General features: G+C 34.0%; 2 protein-coding genes across 14 annotated transcripts in view; one reads left to right on the top strand and one right to left on the bottom strand.

The window, feature by feature from the left end:
• Window positions 1–20,508, top strand: part of Slc36a4 (solute carrier family 36 member 4) — a 391,588-nt gene that overhangs the window by 162,982 nt on the left and 208,098 nt on the right. For 7 of the 11 annotated variants that reach the window (XM_058584992.1, XM_058584993.1, XM_058584995.1 and 4 more), the window contains exon 3: window positions 8,427–8,526. The exons of the other annotated variants lie outside the window; for them this stretch is intronic. The gene's annotated coding sequence lies outside the window, so the exon portion shown is untranslated. The remainder of the gene's footprint in view (window positions 1–8,426; window positions 8,527–20,508) is intronic. 11 annotated transcript variants of the gene reach the window in all.
• Window positions 1–20,508, bottom strand: part of Deup1 (deuterosome assembly protein 1) — a 91,429-nt gene that overhangs the window by 41,216 nt on the left and 29,705 nt on the right. For 2 of the 3 annotated variants that reach the window (XM_046462333.2, XM_058584991.1), the window contains exons 6-7: window positions 8,179–8,292; window positions 7,171–7,413 (exon numbers count right to left, since the gene is read on the bottom strand). The exons of the other annotated variant lie outside the window; for it this stretch is intronic. In XM_046462333.2, coding sequence (XP_046318289.1) covers window positions 7,171–7,413; window positions 8,179–8,292 — 357 coding nt within the window. The remainder of the gene's footprint in view (window positions 1–7,170; window positions 7,414–8,178; window positions 8,293–20,508) is intronic. 3 annotated transcript variants of the gene reach the window in all.

Here is a 20,508-nt window from a genome sequence, read left to right as displayed (position 1 = left end):
ACATGTTATTTTAGTTCTTTTGGGGAAAAAAAAACAATGAGTGGGATAGATGGGTCATATTGTGTTTCCATTCCTGTAATTCAAGTTACTCGGGAGACTGAGGCAGGAGGATCACAAATTAGAGGCCAGCTTCAGCAACTTAATGAGACCTTCAGCAATTTAGTGAGACCCTGTCTCAAAATAAAAAAAAAATAGAAAGGATTAGGGATGTAGCTCAGTGGTAAAGTACCCCTGGGTTCAATGTCCAGTACCAAAAAAAAAAACAAGAAACATAACTGATCTTTAGAGAGTAGGCTGTATACTCTCCATATCCAGTCCTCGATGTTAATTTTTATATCATAATATAAATATTTAAAAGTATTTAACATATGTAAACCAGCCTACTTTTAAACAAACTGATATTTAGTCCTTTGTTTGGTCTTATGGAATTCTATTCCATCATTTATTTATTCAATAAATATTTATAGAGCTCTTATTATTTGCTCTTGGGATGCAGATACAAACTGTCCTCCATGAGCTTACTGCCTAGTGATAAAGACAATAATAATCATACTTCTAATTGGTAACCAGAAATAACGGCAATCCTGTGGGTCCAATATTTTATATTGTTAAAGGGAGAGCCTTTCAAAAGTGCAAAAGCTATTGGGAAGGATCCAGTTAGGAACAAAGGCAGAGGTGGGGCAATAAGAGTGGTGTTAAATTCCTGAGCAGGTAGTGGGATGAGCCCCAAAGTTCATCAGGCAAGTAGAAGAAATGCCTGAAGCAAAGGAGAATCCTTCCTTTCTTGTAACAAAAAGGAAGGAAAATGTAATATAAACAGGTTTATGCATTTGGATATGGGAGATTAAGACTGGCTATCTGTTGGCTTCTATTTTTTTCTGTGAAGTAAAAGGTGACATGATGTGCTGACAGTGGAAGGGAGGTGGAGGTCAGGTGTGGGAGTGATTCAGAGTGAAGGTTTGAAATGGTTTACAGTGGAAATGGGAGCATTTGAATGGAGCAACAGCATGATAGCCAGGCGGTGTTGAATACCTATTTCAGGTTTATGATCATAGCCTATTAATTTTTCTGCAGAAGTGTTTGGCTATTCTTTAGGAGAAAACAAATGGTATCATTCAATATATGGCTTCTGTGATTGTGGCTGCTTTCACTTAGCATGTTTTCAAGGTTCATACATATTATAGAATATATCAGTGAATATATACAATAATATGGACCATCATATTCATCACTTGATGGATATTTGAGCTGTTCTTACTTTTTGTATATAATGAATAATTCTGCTATGAAAATTAATGTACAGGCTTTTAATAGATATGTTTTCTTATTCAGTAATTCTTATCCAAAAATTCACAATGTCTGGAAGAATAATTATGTAGGTGGTATAGCACATCTGAGTTCCCAGACAATTTTTTCCCCCAAACCTCGAGTATACACTGTTTTCCAGGAGTCCTAGAAGGGTCTAGTGGCAATCAACACTTAAGCCCCAGAAATTACTGGTTGACTTGAAAATAAACATAAAAACAAATTCAAAATGCTGATTTAAGAGACTTGTTTGGAAAAGTCTGTTTTGAACAATAGGTATTTTTCAGAAGGGGCTAAAATTTGAAAAATAAGAAAAGAGACGTGAAACAACAGATTATGTAGTAAACAAGCAATTCAATTTGTTGTCAGTGTTGAGTTGAAGAAGGTATGATCTGGACTCCCTGGTTTACAAATTTGCCACCAGGAAATAGGAAACTGTGTATAAAAAGTGGGCTTACTTTACTTGGGGGAGAGAGAGGTACATGAAAATAGCTCTAATTCCAGGCCAATAAAATGTAGTGTCACCACAGGCCATAGTTAGCTTAAACTCTGAAATGTCATCATAAAAGAGTATTTGTTTGTTGTTAGTAGTATATAATATCTATGAGTTATCATGTTTAGAAAATAATATTTATGATGAAGGCATCATTGAGGAGGGCAAAACTCCTTGATGACTTAAATATACAGGTACAATGATGTATATGTTGAAATTAAAACTTTTTTAATACAAATTGATAATAATGATTTGACAGATGAATGAATATTCAAGAAATTTTGATTATAATGGATTATATTATGTAAATTGACTGTGAAAGCATAAGAAAAATTTGAAGGATTTGTCAATATTGGTACATTTAGGGGGTTGGGATTGTGGTAGAGTGTTTGCCTAGCACTGTGAGGCACTGGGTTTGATCCTCAGCACCGCATAAAAATAAAGTTTCTGTGTCCATCTACAATTATATTTATTCATATACACACAAATACACACATACACACACATTTATTTGTTTGCTTTTTTGTCATTGTTGGTGCTAGGGATTGAACACAGAGGCACTTTACCACTGAGCTATAACCCCAGGCCTTTTTATTTTTGAAAATTATTGCTTGGTACTTGATTCAGTTATTGGAATACTTCAACTTAGCTTGCAACAACTAAAGTATGTAAATCTATTTTTTTTTTTTTTTTGGTGCTGGGATTGAACCCAGGAGTGCTTTGCCACTAGCTACATCCCCAGGCATTTTTAATTTTTGAGACACATCTTGCTAAGTTGCTGAGGCTGGCCTCAAACTTACTATCCTCCTGCCTCAACCTCCTGAGTAGCTGGGATTACAAGCATGCACCACCATTCCCAGCTGTAAATCTTTCTAACTGTAAAATTTTATGAAATTTAGATGTCAATCAGATATTTCCAATGAATATTTAGCAACTAAATTTAAATAAGTTGTAAGTATAAAGTATACACCAGATTTGAAAGAATATATGAAAAATGTCAATATATCATTAATAATTTTTATATGTAATTTTTATATGTAATTTTTATATGTATATAATTTTAAATTTAATTTTTATATATTTTAAATTTTACTATCAGTCACATTAAGGAAGTAAAGAAAAATAAGTAAAATTTAAAATTATATTTGTGGCTTGCATTATACTTTTTTGGACAGTGTTGTTTTCATACCTTAATGACACATTAACTATTAACAAGCAAACAAAAAAAAAAGATTGACTGTTTTGGCATGGACATTTGATAAATGCAGAAAATTTATTTTTTGTCATTAACCTCCAATGAGAAGTACTACATGTTAACAAACACGAATGTTGTGTAGCACAGCAAATAAATATACACAATTGAATTAATATGTATTTTGACACATTTCAAGGTTGTAGAAAAAAAAAGAGGAGATGTTATTTATGTGACCATTCAGATGCATCTGACATTGAAATGTGTTGTAAACTAAAGAGAACTTGATATATAATAAATGATAATAATTTAAATTGAAATGGTTGTCTTTTTGCATTTATATGTAAGATGTTGAATATTCTCTCATGACAGTTTTGCAAAAGAGAAGATAAATTTTTTTCCAAATACATATCCTGGTTGTAGTATTATTTACCTCTAATCATTCCCGTTTGGTGAAATATAAATTTTGTAAAACAAGTTTAAGGCCCATCTGTTTAGTTAGGAATCTGCCTAATGATTTGAGAGGAGCAGTGATCTTAAACCTTCAAATTAACTAACAAATATAAATAATTGATATCTTCTCATTTAGTATTTATCCTAAAGCCAAAAAATGAAACATTAGTAAAATTTGGGAATAAAACAGGGGAAAAGGCTAAATAAAAACATTATTTTCAGCATCTTTTCCCAAATGGATAAAAAAATACTTAGTATTTTCCTGGGAGCAAAAATCTTGTCTTTTAGAAATCTTGAATTTTTTGAACTGAATTACTTTTCGAAATTCTTTTCATTAGAACTATAAGCAATAGTCCTGATATTTTATATATATATATATATATATATATATATATATATATATATATATATATATACCATGCTCCAGAATAATCTAGTTTGCTTTTTAATATGTGCGATTATTTTGAAAAAATGTAAAATGGAGATTCTGTGTTTACATTTAATAGTGTCCCTATACTCAAAGATAAATTATTTTAAAATGAATAAAAATTTATAAAAATATAATATGGAAAAACTTCCTCATATAAATCAGTATAAATATCAGTCACAATAAATTTTATGGAAAACATCACAACAAGTAACATTAGAGAAAAAAATAAGAAAAATAATTTTTTCAGAATTTGAAGAAGCATGTTTCAACCTCAGCACTATTGACAGTCTGGGCTGGGGAATTCCTTGTGGTGGAGCTGTCTTATACACTGTAGGATGTTTGGCAGCATCTCTGGCCTCTACCCACTAGACACTGATAGCTCCCTTCCCTTTGTTCTAGCAAGCAAAATATTTCCAGGCATGGCCAAATATCATCTGGGGAGCAAATAAATACAAATACCAATAAAGAGCCACTCTGACTTACAGGGAAGTCATACTAATTAGGCAAAAAATACTAACTTTGAGATAATGTTAATAAAAACTCTAATATTAATAAAACTTTTTATAAACTTTAGGATAATATTAATAAAAATATTCATAATTATATTGACTTCTATGGATAGCTGGGTTTGAATCCTGTTCATGTATATTTAAGAATATTAATAAATTATTAAGTACATTAAAATATGCATACATAAGGAAAAATCAACATGGTTTGCGTGGACTTTCTTTTGTGCAACCTAGAAACACTTTTCAAGAGTGTGTGTAAGTCCCTTGACGTTTATAAAATTTGGGGTCAGGAAGGCTAATAAGTGAAGTCCTGTTGGACTGAGTCAGGATAAGCCAGATACAGTAAAGGACAGGCTGACAGGCCAGCAGCTAGCTCACATATCCTGGCTTCCTGCTACACCTCCAGACTTGGTGATTTGAACTAGGAATGTTAATTTATTAATTGTTCCTTAATGTATACTCTTCCTCTATTTGCAAGGTTTTTTCCTCTTTTAACAGAATTGTCCATCCTGCTCAGATAAAGTCCTGAGAAGGAGAAAGGTGGGATTGTCAAGGAAAGAATTTTGGAAAATCAGCCATCTGTCAAGAAAGGGAAACAGGTTCTTTTTGACCTAGAATGCAGGTGCAAAACTAGCCATTAAGTATGTCACATGTGAGCCCAAGACAAAGGCTGAACTTCAGCTCATAGAAGATGATGCTCTTGGACACTGTAAATAGAGACCCAAACAGAATTCTTTGGGGGAAGATTAAAAATAATTCAGGATGGCGAAGAAACCAAATCTCACTAAAGGATGAAACCAGACTTGATGGCTGGACTTGTGGGGTACACCTGTAATCCCAGTGGCTCAGAGGCAGAGGCAAGAGGATCATGAGTTCAAAGCCAGCCTCAGCAAATTAGCGAGGTGCTAAGCAACTCAGTGAGACCCTGTCTCTAATAAAATACAAAATAGGGCTCAGGATGTGGCTGAGTGGTTGGTTGAGTGCCTCTGAGTTCAATCCCTGGTAACCACCCCCCCACACACCTAAAAAAAAAAATCAAAGTAAACAGAACAGAGAAAGAAGACCTGCACAGAGTAGATTTATAGGGACCAGAGCCAAAAAGAACTCAAAAAGGATCAGAGCCATCTGTACAGGATAAATTGAAGCCCACAGAAGAATATTTGAGAGGTATCTAGAAAAATAGTCTAGTTATTCACTGAATGCGAGTCTCCAGCAACACCAAGACAGCTATAACATGTAAGTTTAAGTTGTCTTTAATCAAAAGACAGGGCCAGTTGTTCTATACCCAGGGAATGAATGGGGAGCAGCCACTAAGAAAAGAACACAGCACAAACAGAATAGGTGGTCTGAGGAGCAAGCTAAACTCTAGAAGCTCTCCTTGGACAACCTCAGAGCAGAAAAGCAAGGGCTATGTTCATTTAGGTTGTAATGGAGGCAGAGAAAACAGTATCAATACCTCTTCTATTTCTAGAAAATTTCTGGCTTCCTCAGTGTTAAGTATTGGCAGTTTATCTTGGTTTGTTTGTTTACATCTGTATTTTAATTTGTATTAGAATAGGAGAGGAGCATAGAGGTAGGCCAATTAATTGCATGGAGGAAACGGTAGAAAGCAGCTGAATGTTTACAGAGAGAGAAAAAAAAACATAAGATGTTTCACTAGCTGGATATTTGTGAATAAGAAATGCACATTTAGTAAGAAACTCAGTAATAACCAATTTTGATGAATGCTATTTAATAAAATTACCAGAAGAAGAAAAGACAAAAGGTTCAAGATTGTTGGATTAAGAAAAAACGCTTGAATAAATAAATCATCAATCACATCTAATAAAATACAAAATAGGGCTTGGAAGTTACTTCTTTGGTAAATGGTTATGATAAGGTATGATAGTTTGGGTGTTTAAAGTCCCACATACAGGTTTGGTCCCTCAGCTTTCTGTCACTGTAACAAAATACCTGAGACAATCAACTTATAAAGGACAAGGTTTATTTTGGCTCTTAGTTTTGGAGGTTCCAGTCCAAAATTGGTTGGCCCTCACCTGGGGGCACTACCGGGAGGTGGTTAAACCTTCAAAAGGTGGTGCCTGTGAGAGACTTTAAAGTCATAGGAGGTATGCCCTGGAAGGGTATTGTGGATCCCAACCCTTTCCTCATTCTCTCTTTTGCTCCCTGGCCATGAAATGAGTGGTTTTGCTCTACCATGCAGTCCTACCATTATGTTCCACCTAACCACAGGCCCAAAGTGAGGGTCAACCAATTATGGACTGGAACCTCCAAAACTATGAGCCCAAATAAACCTTGTCTCTTTATAAGTTGATTGTCTCAGATTTTTTGGCATAGTGACAGAAAGCCAATACTTCAAGTCACCAGTGATAAATCTCAAGGACTAACCCCCATGTCTCACACTGAGGTTACCAAATCATTTAATCTTTCATGATCTCCCATGTTTCTCATTCAGGATTTCTGTTAATTAAAGAGGCACAGGTTCAGAGAAAATAATGAGGACAGAGGATGGTAGGTAACTAATAGGCCATGATTTTTAGGCACAGAGGTCTTTAAGTGACACTGTTATATGCACTGGTAATACATTCTTGTCAGAACCAAAGTGCACTCCAGTGGGGTAAGGCACCTCTAGGATTACTCATCAAGTAATAATTAATTACTAGAAAGAAATATTAATTGAATTTCATATGTAATAGAAAACTAGGTTTCTAGAGCCTATTCCTGTTCAATCAACATGTATACAATTCAAAGGCAATATCAGTTGGAAAATGAAAAAATAAACCTTCACCTGGCACTGTCTTTGGTACATTTTCAGTTCTTGTAAGAGCTTCTGATTTTCATCTTGTAATTTACTCCTGCTTAATGCTATTTCACTCACAGCTGATTTTAATTTTTCAATAATGAATTCATCTCTTTCAGTGGTTTCACAACTGGTATCTGATTCACATAACAAGTTAGGAATTTCAGAGCTGCTGCCTTCTATGCTCTGTTTTTTACCATTTAGCTGAGTTTGATAATTTTGTGCCTGTTTCTGAAAAATATGAAAACTGAGTAAATTAAGGGAAGAATATTATATTTAAGTTTACATAAAGTTAAAGAGTGAAAGAGAAGAACTAGTAAAATATCTGTAAATACATTAGTAGACAGTGATGCTTGGCTTGTATAATGCAGTATTTAAGGTTGTTCTAAAATTTTAATTTCAGATGGTATACAGAGAAAGTATATTTGTATAAACTTGAGACAAAATTGTAGAGTAGAAAAGGAGCTAGAGGTAGAGAACTCTTAATAAGCACGAAAAACACTAAATAAAACAAAAATGGGATAATAGAATAAAATTATCAATGCCTATAACAAAGTTTAATGATCTCTAATATATAAAATTCTACACATATTGATAAGGAAAAGACAACATTAAAAAAAATGAACCAAGCAAGAATAGGTATTCCAGAAGAGAAAGTTTTAAAACCTATGATATAAATGAAGAGATGCTCATCCTTACACGTATCTAGGGAAATGCTAAACAAATCAAACAGTCTTAGATATTCTTAAGTACCTGCCCATATGCATTTGAGATATGCCATTTTATGATATAATAACAATGGAATTTTTATTAGCATCATTCTTTCAGACATGTAGACTAAACTCACCATTATATCTAGTTCATGTACTGTTGCTGTAGTCACCATTGGATTTAATCTGGTTATATCTCTTTGGTTCTGTATGTAAATAGATCACATGCTGAGTGGCACAGGTACCAATATTTAGTCTCAAATATCTTCTAATTTAGATAATTTACCTGAAATTGATTACACTTCTCAGATAATAATTTTTGTTGAGCATCTAAAGAAACCAGATGAGTCTGATACAATATCTCTTGTTTGTCCCATTCTCTTGACTTTGCTCTGAATTCCTTTAAAAAAAGGTAAGAGAAAAATCATAAATTGAAGAATATGATTCATTTATAGCACAAAAATGAGTAGGGCTTCTTTCATTTGTACATCTTAATTCTGAGAAAAAAAGTTAAGTCTGCTCTTTATCTATTAGAAAATGAAGAAGAAGAAGGAGAAGGAGAAGGAGGAGAAGGAGAAGAAGAAGAAGAAGAAACAGTAACAAATCACTGATGATGTTGGATTTATTATTACAGGTTAAGTATTCCTTATCTGAAAATGCTTGGGTCCATAGTGTTTCAGATTTAAGATTTTGGAATATTTGTATATATTTAAAGAGATATATTGGGGATGAGACCCAAGTTGAAACACCAAATTCATTTGTTTCATATATACCTTATCTACATAGCCTGAGGGTAATTTAATACTCTTGGTATGCCTGTGCTCTGACTGCAACTTATCATAAGACATCAGGCATGGAATTTTCCACTTGTGGTATCATGACGGTGCTCATGAAGTTTTGGGTTTTAGAGCACTGGATATTTAAGATTTTCAGATTAGGGATGCTCAACCTTTATATCCTAATTTTTGCTAAGAAAATATGGAATCTGTAACAATCCTTGTATAAAAACATTAAACATTTTATTTATTAAAATATAAATCTCTCTGATAACGTATGATGATTTTTAATAAGGGAGTTTCCAACAACTTTTTGCATCAACTAGTACTTTCTGACACAGTAAGTTTTTTCCTTCTTTCATCCCCTAAACTCAGTCCCTGAATGGACCTTGTTGTTTAATAGTGTGCAGCTTGGGCTTAGTGACTGCCATGGACTAAATATTTGTGTCTTCAAATCTATATGTTAAAATCTAATGTGCACTGTAATGAAATGTGGAGGTGGGGGCTTATAGAGGTAATTAAGTTATGATGTTGAAGTCAACATGAATGAGATTAATTTCCTTGTAATAAGAGATATGAAAAACTGCCTTTCTTTCTTCTGCACCAGTAGAGAGCCATTTCTGAGCCAGAAGGAGGGCCCTTACCAGAATTTGACCATGCTAGCACTTAGCAAATTAGGATTGTTACAAATTCCATACTTTCTTAGCAAATTTGACCATGACCTTGGGCTTCTAGTTTTCAAGAACTGTGAGATACAGGTTTGTTGTTTAAACAGTCTAGTATATGGCGTTCTTTTATAGCAGCCTGAACTTAGACTGTGACTTTATCCCTTTGTAACTTCCAAATCTACTGTTCAAGGTGAAGCCAAAATCATTCTTGGGGACAGAAAAACCATTTCAGGCCTTAGATAATACCAACTGGGCTACCTGGAAAAGTAATAGTGGAAGTAGTTTAATAAACAAAAAGTAATGCATAATTATCTGTTCACAACATGAGCAAAGGATAAGACTTTGGAACTGCCATGACTTTTCAATTTTACCTAGGACTGGCCATTATATCTTATCTTTCTTTCTAGCTTTTAAACAACTTAAGGCTAAGGACTGTGTATTTTATTACTTTTGTGCTTCTCACAGTGCCAGGTACCATTTATATTTCATAATGTACAAACAAAAGCATAGTAGTAACACTTCCTAGAATTAAACATTTCTCACTAAGAGTTGCAAAGAAAATAAGATGGTTGAAAACAAACTCTAGAACTACTAAGCCCATGGCTATATATTTTTGCATGTACCTGGCATGAGTGTGTATTAATGTTCCCAACCATCGATATTTGTTAACAAATATCAGTAATATTTGTTAAGCACCTAACATCTATCTACCAGGTATATGGAGAGAAGAGAATTGAAACTATTTTATGATTAAATTTTTTTTGAAGAAAAAAGACAAGAAATGGTAAGGTAAGAAAATGTACACTTAAGCAAGTGATTTTACAGTATGACAAGTACAATAAATATTGTCACATAAAAACTATCCCTTAATATTTAAAATTGGAACATAGCTCATTTAGACCTAGTAATCTGTACTGTTCTAAAGATGGCTGAATTTATTGGATTGGCTATGCTGAAAAATAAACATGCTAATTCTGAGAATGAGAGCTATATCTTACTGAAAATAAAAATATGGCAATTCATATTTTTCTACATAGAAATTATTTAAAAGAACATTTGAGGACATTTTTATTTTATAAATTCATAAGCCCCCAAATAATCAGTTAAAGAAACCTATAAGTTAGGAAGCTTTTACAATAGTTAAAGGTGATCTGAAATTAAGTGATGGTATAAGGCCTGAGAAATATGAATAGATACCCCTCCTAAATATTTAGAAATGCCTTATGAGCATAGAGTGTCTGACTAGGTTAAAGGGAGAAAGTTTATTTAAAGCTTTTGACTTTGATTCTGATACTCAACAATATAAAAATTCAGTCCAGGAAAACAACAGTCTTTAGTAATAGTGACCGATTTTCAAAATTAGGCGCTAGTAGAATATAGGTAACATTTTAAAATCAATGCAATCTAGGTTTTAAATTTTTTTCTTGGTTTTAACTTAAAAAGGCATCTTTGGGGTAACCATTGATCAAGGTTGACTTAAGCAGGTTGACTTTAAGATAATATAAAGACTTAATATGGCCTACCCAATCTCAAGTAATGTTGAGAATAAAGATTCCCAACATGCTTGAGGGAGAGGCAGGGGAATTAATTTTAATTCCTTATGAATGGTACAAAATGCAAAAATTGAGCCTAAGAATGGCTATAAAAGTATGTTACTGATGTATGAGCGGGTTCCTTCGTCATACAGATGTGTTGCTTTCAGCCAACAATATAAACAATGGTGTAAAATCATGCAGAGTCCTAGAGAACTTTCCTCAGGTTTTTGTAGAGATGGGAGATGCTGCTGTCAGCTTAAAAACATCTGTAGCCTTGCCTAGACATTCATGATCAGTTTTCCATGGGTCTTTATGGTTGAAGATGGGTCAGGATCATTAAATTAGTTTCTAGAGATAGCTGTTATTACATTTTTAAAAGCCCTCTATGAGATGGTTAATAGTGATTACTACTTGTCAGGGACTTTATAAACCTCCACCTGTAAGATGGTTTTTACCTTTTATTAGAATTTTTTTTGTACTGGGGGTTGAATATAGGGGCACTTAACCACCAAGTCACATCCCAGCCCTTTTTAAAATGGTTTATTTTGAGACAGGGTCTCACCAAGTTGCTTATGGCCTTGCTAAGTTACTAAGGCTGGCTTTGAACTCATAATCATCCTGCCTCAGCCTCCAAAGCCACTGGAATTATAGGCATGTGCCCAACTCCAGGCAAAGGAAAATTTTCATACTCACATAAAAGTAGAGAGTAAAACAAACTGCTCTGTAGTCTTCACCCAGTTTAACTACCACCGACGTACTCTATATTTCTACAATTTCTCCACCTTTTCCTTGTGAGTGTTTTAAGGCAACTTTATAACCTCATGTATTTTAACTCCTAAAAGCTTCAGTGTGCATCTAAATATATATGTGGATGTATATTTATATTTATATGTGTGTGTATATATGCATAAACATATATATATATATATATATATATATTTATATTTACAATGACCACAATATCACCTATCATGTATTTTTAAGCCTCATTTGTTGATGAAACAATAGAATCTCCATGAGGCTAATAACTTGTGAACTCACAGGTGAATAAATGAGTCGGTCTGGCATGATTTAAGTTATAAACTAACATATTCCTCCACTAGTACATGCTGCTCTCTATTGATATTACTAGAGCAATGTATAAATCTTTATCCTAAAGGAATAACAGGCTTACTATAGACTAAAACTGAAATAGCCCATATCCTACCTGTTAATTTTTCAAATGGCTACTAGTAAAAGCATCTGTATGAATTGTTTTTGTAATTATGTAAGTTAAACTATATCTACATAGTATGCTTAAAATTTTTATATAAGTATAAACATATCAAAAGATATTTTGCTATTAATTTCCACTATAATTTCATGAGATTTAGTTTATTATATAATCCAGTAAATATAAAATGAGTACACAAAAAGTACTTGATATTAACGTAAGGCTTTTTTTTTTTTTTGTCAAAATGGATAAGAATGTAGTTCTCTACCAAAGCCCATGAAAAGTCAGTCAAATGCATAATCAGTGACTTGATCTCCATTTTCAGTGAAAGAACATATGTACTAAAGAGCATATCTTTGGGTATCTTCTATGAGACCAGGATAATTTTGAGGCCATCTGGCTCTACCTGTATTAGAGCCATAGAGTAAGTACTACATTGTACTTTTTCCTAGAGGGATAACTCACTTAGTGATAGTAATTTTATATTTGAAGAACTGTATATTATCCAATAAGATATGAAATTTGCAGACATTTTAAGGACGAAATCCAGAACTTTCTACAAAGTTCTTGCAACAGGCAAAGCTTTTAGGCTGTGATCACAGACCTTATTTTTCTTTGCTCTTGAAGCTATGCTGGCGATTTAGAGGAAGGCTGTATTTCTACTTGTTCCATGACTTAGGATTCAAGTAGCAGGAGTAATGCTCCTTGGTAGGTAGATGAAAGAGGGATTTCATGAAAATTCAATATTAGACAGAGTATCTTAGAGAATCCAAATTTTGTTTACATTATACAAAAAAGAAAGAGTACACTGGAGCCGAGCTGATTACAGCATTGGCAGCTGTAGCAGTGCTGGTTCACCACAGAGGGAGGGTAAACACAGACAGAAAATAAGATTTGGTACAGAAAAATCTGACACCAGAAAAGAGGTTGAACTTAACAGACTCAGAGGCTGCACCGTGCACTAGTACCTTAAAAGTGTTCTCTTTCCCAACTGACCATGGAGAGTGAGGTGGGAGACACCTTGAAGCAGCCACACTGCACCTGCTGCTGCTGTCGGGCCAGGGCAATCATAGCAAACACTACCATATTGTCCTGGCAAGTACCTAACATGTGGCCTAGGGTGTACCTAACAAAAGCAGGAGTCAAATAGGCACAGAGATTGTACCCAAGGGAGATTCTAGTTGGAAAGTTGAAAGGGAGCCCAACTGGCTTCTCCTTGGAGTCTGGTGGTTCACATGACTGGATGAAGTAGGTTGAGACTCTGAACAGGTGGGTTTGAATACTCTCAGGAACTAAGTTCAGGAAGGCTACATTCCTGGGCAGAAGAGTATATGGAAGATTGGTGTCCCTGCTGTAAGAGCAGAATTCTTGAGAGGCTCCTAAGATCCAGACTCCAGACAGATCTGCAACTGCCAGGCCCTAGGGGTGTATTGATTTAATCTCTCCAGAGCAGATACTACCTAACAACCTGCCTAAGGTCTGATTAGACCTAAGCCCCATCCACTGGAACTCCCTCTTAGAACTCTGCAGCAGCTCCACCCTGGGAATGTACCAATCTGGTCTGTGCAGACAAAACTCCAACTGACAAAACATTCCACTCCATTCTACCTCATACTGGTGAGAAGGGAAGCTGAGAATTATTCAACCAGTTTCAAGCTTAGGCCACTCCAACTAGCAGCTCAGAGAGCAAAACAGAAAGAGGAAGTGGTTAACAACCCCCAGCCCTTGCTTTCACTCTCATAGCTCAAGAAGAAACAGAAAGAGAATTGGTCCATCCATTCTCATGCACTATGGTGGCCATCTCAGTGGAAATAATTCTATCATTTTTCATTAAGAATCTTTTTCTTCCTTTCTTCTTGTATTTTTTCTTTGTTTTGTTTTGTTTGTGTGTGTGTGTTTGTGTGTATGTGTGTGTGTGTGTGTGACAGAGAGAGAGAGAGAGAGAGAGAGAGAGAGAGAGTTTTCTTGATGTTCTGATTGATTCAGGGACATGTATACATATACGTATTTCTTTTTCTCATTTTTAGCAGTTTTTAATGTAGTTATTTTTCCTTGCATTGTCTTTTGAGGGTTAGGGTTTTGGGTTTGTACATTTTGGTTTAGTTTTGTATAGTCTTCATTTGTTTGCTTCTCTTGTTTCTCTTTCTCTCTTCTAATGTTAACAACCAAATTCTATTGTTCTCTATCTCTCTCCCTACTCTGTTTCTCCTATTTTTTCTCCTCCTTCCTTATAACCATCACCAGATACATCTCTTCTGCATCCTCTCTGTTCACTTTTTGAAATTCTAAGCTCTTTCATGCCATGATAGAACATGTTCTTTTCCCTTAATTAACTATATTTTTATCATCTTTTAAAATTGGTTTATATTACTCCTTCCCCTACCATTAATGCTGATTAACTTATTATTACTGTGGATGACATAGCTGACACCTGCTATTTGCTTTAAAGCAAGATAAATTCATAGTTATTGTTTTTACTGTTGACAACTGCTGACCCCACCATTCCTGTTTTCTGTGGTAATTAATATTGATGTCATAATAGGAAGTGGTTGTTTATTTTAATGTTATATATTGTTTGCATCTGTTGTTGCTACTATTTGTTTTCACACCATTCTGTGAAGTGCTGGGAACCTACTGGGACAAGTTCACAGGTTAGAGACTCTGTTGTTGAACCAAACTCAACCAAAAGACAGTGCACCCTGATCCACACACAAATTAATGACACTTAATCTTCAGGTATACGTTAAAACAAAGAATTCAAGACACAAAAATCCAAACTAATGACTAGGCCCAATTAGAAACATATAGGGGTGGATACACGGGTTATATCTATACAGACATCCACTGCCATAGCAAAAACAGAATTAAAACAAAGGCTTGAGGATACCATACATATGAGGGATATCTCAATCTAGATCACTCTGGGACACTTGGGCAAGTAAAGACTGTGCTCTAAAATGGCCCATATATAGAAGCATATGAGAAATACCTCCAAAAAGATGCACAAAACCCAACACAGAAATACAAGAAACATGAAAAAAGAAGGTAATATGATACCTACCCCAAGGTAGGAGCCAGCAACTGACCCCAAAGTTATTGAAGTGGCTGAAATATCAGATAAAGAACTCAAAAGAATAATTATAAAAATGATCAATGAATTTCAAGAGAACACAGAAAAATACAATAAATCAATTAGATATTCAGTTGAAAGTTTCCCTAAGATAGTAGGCCATGAAGACAGAATTTCAGAAATGTAAGACAAAGTAGCCAGTCTTGAACAATTATACAAAATGAAAGAAAATAAAATAAGTAACCATGGTCAGAATATACAAGAATTCTGGTACATTAAGAGACCAAATTTAAGAATCATTGGAATTGAGGAGGGTTGTGAGATGCAGACCAAGGAAATTGATAACTTCTTCAGGGAAAAAATTACAAAAATTTCCAAAACTTAGAATAAGATGAACATCCAGTTACAGGAGGCACTCAGAACCCTAAATAGACAAGATCAAAAAAGAACCTCTCCATGATACATTACAATTAAAATACCTAATATATAGAAAGGGATAGAATTTCAAAAGCCTCAAGAGAAAAATGTCAGGTCACATTTAGAGGTAAAGTGATTGACTTAAAGGTTAAGTGATTCCTATCAGAATCATTTCCAATTTCTTAGCACAAACTCTAAAAGCCAGAAGGACTTGTAATTATATGTCCTGAAAGAAAATAACTGTCAATGAAGACTGCTATTTCCAGTAAAGTTATCCTTCAAAATTAAAAAGAAAATACAAACCTTCAAAGATAAGCAGAGACTGTAAGAATTCAAGACAAACTGACACTACAGAACTTCCTTAACAAAATACTCCACACAGAAGAATTCAAAAGAAACCTCAGAGTTCACAAATGAACAAATCTCACTTTAAGACTAGCTAAGCAAATGAGGAGTATGACCAAATTAAACATTAAAAGTAAATCTAAAAGGCAGGAATTAATAAACATCTCTTGGTAATACCATTGAATCTAAATGGTCTCAACTCTACAGTTGAGACATAGGCTGGCAGAATGGATTCAAAAACAAAACACAACTACATGTTGTTTGCATGTAGGCTGAATGGATAGAAATTGATTTACAATGTGATTAGAACATGAAAACAAGCAGGAATAGCTACTCTCATATCTGAAAAAGCAGACTTCAAACCAAAATTAATCAGAAGAGACAAAGAAGGGTGCAAGTAATTACATATAAGAGAAACTACTCCAATCGAAGCCTCAATAGACCCAAGTACAATAATACTGGGTGATTTCAACACACCTCTTTCACCGTTACATAAGTCATCCAGACATACACTCAATAAAGACTCTTTGGACTGCAAAATATTATAAATCAAATGGGATCTAAGAGAAATATTTAGACTATTTCATCCCAAAACAGTTGAATACACATTCTTCTCAGTGACTCATGGTACCTTTTCCAAACTTTAGCCAAACTAACCAAAATACAACATATTTTAGGTAATTAACATGACAAAACCCTACTTTAAAAAATTATTCTTTTTAGATATACATGAGAGTGGAATATATTTTGACATATACATACATGGAGGATAACTTATTCTAATTAGGATCTCATTCTTATGATTATACATGATATGGGGTTTAACTGGTCATGTATTATTAATAAATGAACATAAGAAAGTTATGGACATGACTTATTCTGTCTTTCCTATTTTCATCCCTCTTCCCTTCCCTTCATTCCCTTTTGTCTAATCCAACAAACTTGTATTCTTCCCCGCCTTGCCCCTTATTGTGTGTCAGAGAACATTCTGCCTTTGTTTTTTTGGGACAGCCTTATTTCACTTAGAATGATAGTCTCCAGTTCCATCCATTTACCAGCAAATTCCACAATTTCATTCTTCCTTTATGCCTGAGTAATATTCCATTGTGTATATACCATATTTTCTTTACACATTCATCTGTTGAGGGGCATCTACTTTGGTTCCATAGCTTGGCTATTGTGAATTTAGCTGCTATAAACACTAATGTGGCTGCATCATTATAGTATGCTGATTTTAAATCCTTTGGGTATAAGCCAAGTAGTGGGATAACTGGGTCAAATGGTGGTTCTATTTCAAGTTATCTGAGGAATCTCCATACTACTTTCCAAAAGTGGTTGCACCATTTGCAGTCCCACCAGCAATGTATGAGTGTACCTTTTCCCCCACATCCTTGCCTACATTTATTGTTTTTTTGTGAACAATACACTTTTGAATGATAAATGAGTGCTAGAAGAAATCAAGGGAGAAATTTAACAATTATTCGACTAAAAGGAGAATAGTGATACAACATACCAGAACCTCTGGGACACTATGAACACAGTTCTAAGAGGCAGGTTTATAGCTATTAGTGCATATGTAAGAAAATCAGAAAAATTCCAAATGATCAACCTAATGATGCATCTCAAGGCCCTTGAAAAAGAGAAACAAACCAATTCCAAACCCCATAGAAGAAAGGAAATAATTAAAATCAGAGACACAATAAATGAAATTGAAAATTTAAAAAAGGATTGATAAACAAAGAGTTGTTTTTTATAAAAGATAAACAAGATTGATAAGACTTTAGCCAAACTGAACAAAAGAAAAAGAGAGAAAACCCAAATTAATAAAATTAGAGATAAAAATGAGAAATCACCACAGATATCACAGAAATCTAGTGGGACCCTAGGGAATATTTTGAAAATTTATATTCCAATAAACTGGAACACCTAGAGGAAATGTATACATTTCTAGACAAATCTGATCTGCCAAAACTGAATCAAGATGACATAGAAACCTAAACAGACCAATAACTAATAATGAGGTAGAAGCAGCAATAAAAAGCTTTCCAACACAGAAAATCCCCGGATCAGATGGATTCTCAGCTGAATGCTTCCAAACTTTTAAAGAAATGGTGCCAATACTCCTCAAATTATTCTATGAAATAGAAAAGGATGGAACACTTCCAGATTCATTCTCTGAAGCCAATATCACACTCATACCAAACCAGATAAGGACATCAAGAAAATTATAGACCAATATCCCTGATAAACTTAGATGAAAAAAGTACTTAATAAAATATTAGCAACAACATATTAAGAAGATTACATACCACGGCCAAGTTGGTTTTATTCCAGAGATGCAAGAATGGTATAATAAATGCAAATTAATAAATGTAATTAATCACATAAATAGAATTTAGGACAAAAAAATCACTTAGTCATCTCAATAAATACAAAGAAAGCCTTTGACAAAATTCAACACCCATTCATGATAAAAAACACTGAAGAAATTAGGGATAGAAGGAACCTACCTCAACATCATAGAGGCTACATATGAAAAACCCAAAGCAAACCTCATAGTAAATGAGGGAAAATTGAAAGCTTTTCCTTTAAAATATAGGACAAGACAAGAATGTTTACTCTCACCACTTCTACTTAATATAGTGCTAGAAATTCTAGCAGCACAATTAGGTAAGAGAAGGAAGTGAAAGGAATAAAAATAGGAAAAGAAAATGTCAAATTTTACTATTTTAGACAATATGGTCTTGTATCTAGAAGATCAAAAAACTTCACCAAAATACTTCTAGAGCTAATAAACAAATTTGGTAAAAACAGCAGGTTACAAAATCAACATGTAAAAATCATTAGCTTCCTACATACCAACAATGAAGCTGCTGAGAAAGAAATCCAGAAAATAATTCCATTCACAATAGCATCAAACCAACCAACCAACAAACAAAAACCAACCCAAGAATAAATCTAACCAAGGAGGTAAAATACCTCTACAATAAAAACCATAGAACATTGAAGAATGAAATTGAAATTCAAGACCTCAGAAGATGAGAAGACCTACCATGTTCATAGACAGGCAGAATTAACATTGTTAAAATGGCCAGACTACCAAAAACAATATACAGATTCAGTGCAATTCTCATCAAAATACCAATTACATTCTTCAAAAAACTAGAAGAAACAGTTCTAAAATTTATTTGGAAGAATAAAAGACCCAGAATTGCCAATACAATTCTAAGCCAAAAAGATAATGTTGGAGGCATCACAATATCTGACTTCAAATTATCCTACAGAGCTATAGTAACAAAAACTGCATGGTACTGGCATAAAAATAGACACATAGACCAATAGTACAGAATAGAGACACAGAGACAAACCCACATATCTTTAGTCATCTTGTCTTTGACAAAAACATACATTGGAGAAAAGACAGCCTTTTAAACATATGGTGCTGAGAAAACAGGTTATCCATATGTAGAAGAATAAAACTAGACTCTTATCTCTCACCCTACATAAAAATCAACTCAAAATGGATTAAAGACCTAGGAATTAGAGCAGAAGCTATACAATTCTTAGAAGAAAGCATAGAGTCAACACTCTAGCATGTAGGCACAGGCAACATTTTCTAAATAGGACCCTTAAATCTCAGGAAATAATGCCAAGAGTTAATAAATGGGATGGCATCAAATTCAAAAACTTCTGCACAGCAAAGGAAACAATAAGGAATATGAATAGAGAACCTAAAGAATGGGAGAAAATCTTTTCTAGCTACTCTTCTGACATAGGGTTAATATATAGAATATATAAAGAACTTAAAAAACCTTACACCAAAAATCAAATAACTCAATTAATAAATGGACAACATGAATAAATGAGATACTTATCAAAAAAACTACAAATAATAGCCAACAAATACAAGAAAAATCTCAGCATTATTAGCAATTAGTGAAATTCAAATCAAAACTACACTGAAATTGCATGTGACATCAGTCAGAATGTTAGTCATCAAGAAAACATATAATTAAAAAATGCTAGAGATAATCTGGAGAAAAAGGAACACTTTTACACTATTATTGGATTATAAATTAGTAAAACCACTATGGAAATCAGTATGAAGTTTCCTCAAAAGGCTAGCATCAAACTACCATATGACCCAGCAGTACCACTCCTCAGTATTTATCCTAGAATTAAAGTCGTTGTATCTCTACAGTGATACATGCATACCTACGTTTATAGCAGCACAATTCACAATACCCAAACTATGGAACCAATCTAGATATCCATCAGCAGATGAATGGATAAAGAAATTGTTTTATGTATACACAATGGCATTTTATTCAGCCATAAAGAAAAATGAACTGATGTCATTTTCAGGAAAATGGAACTAGAGATTATTATGTTAAGCAAAATAAGTCAACCTCAGAAGGTTAAGGGTTGTATGTTTTCTCTCATGTGTAGAAGCAAGAAAGGGAAAGTAAAAAAAAAATGGGGGGTCTCATGGAAATCAAAGGGAGAAGGGTAGTGGAAAAGGACCAAGGGGTGGAAGGTGGGGACGGAAGGGGAAAGTACTGGGGGTGATATTGGCCAGAACATTGTTATAT

Source organism: Marmota monax, unplaced genomic scaffold, assembly GCF_021218885.2.
Source record: "Marmota monax isolate L192 unplaced genomic scaffold, Marmota_monax_Labrador192_F-V1.1 WCK01_AAM20220418_F8-fsc00104, whole genome shotgun sequence".
Taxonomy (NCBI): domain Eukaryota; kingdom Metazoa; phylum Chordata; class Mammalia; order Rodentia; family Sciuridae; genus Marmota; species Marmota monax.
This window is presented reverse-complemented; position numbering and strand designations above follow the sequence as displayed.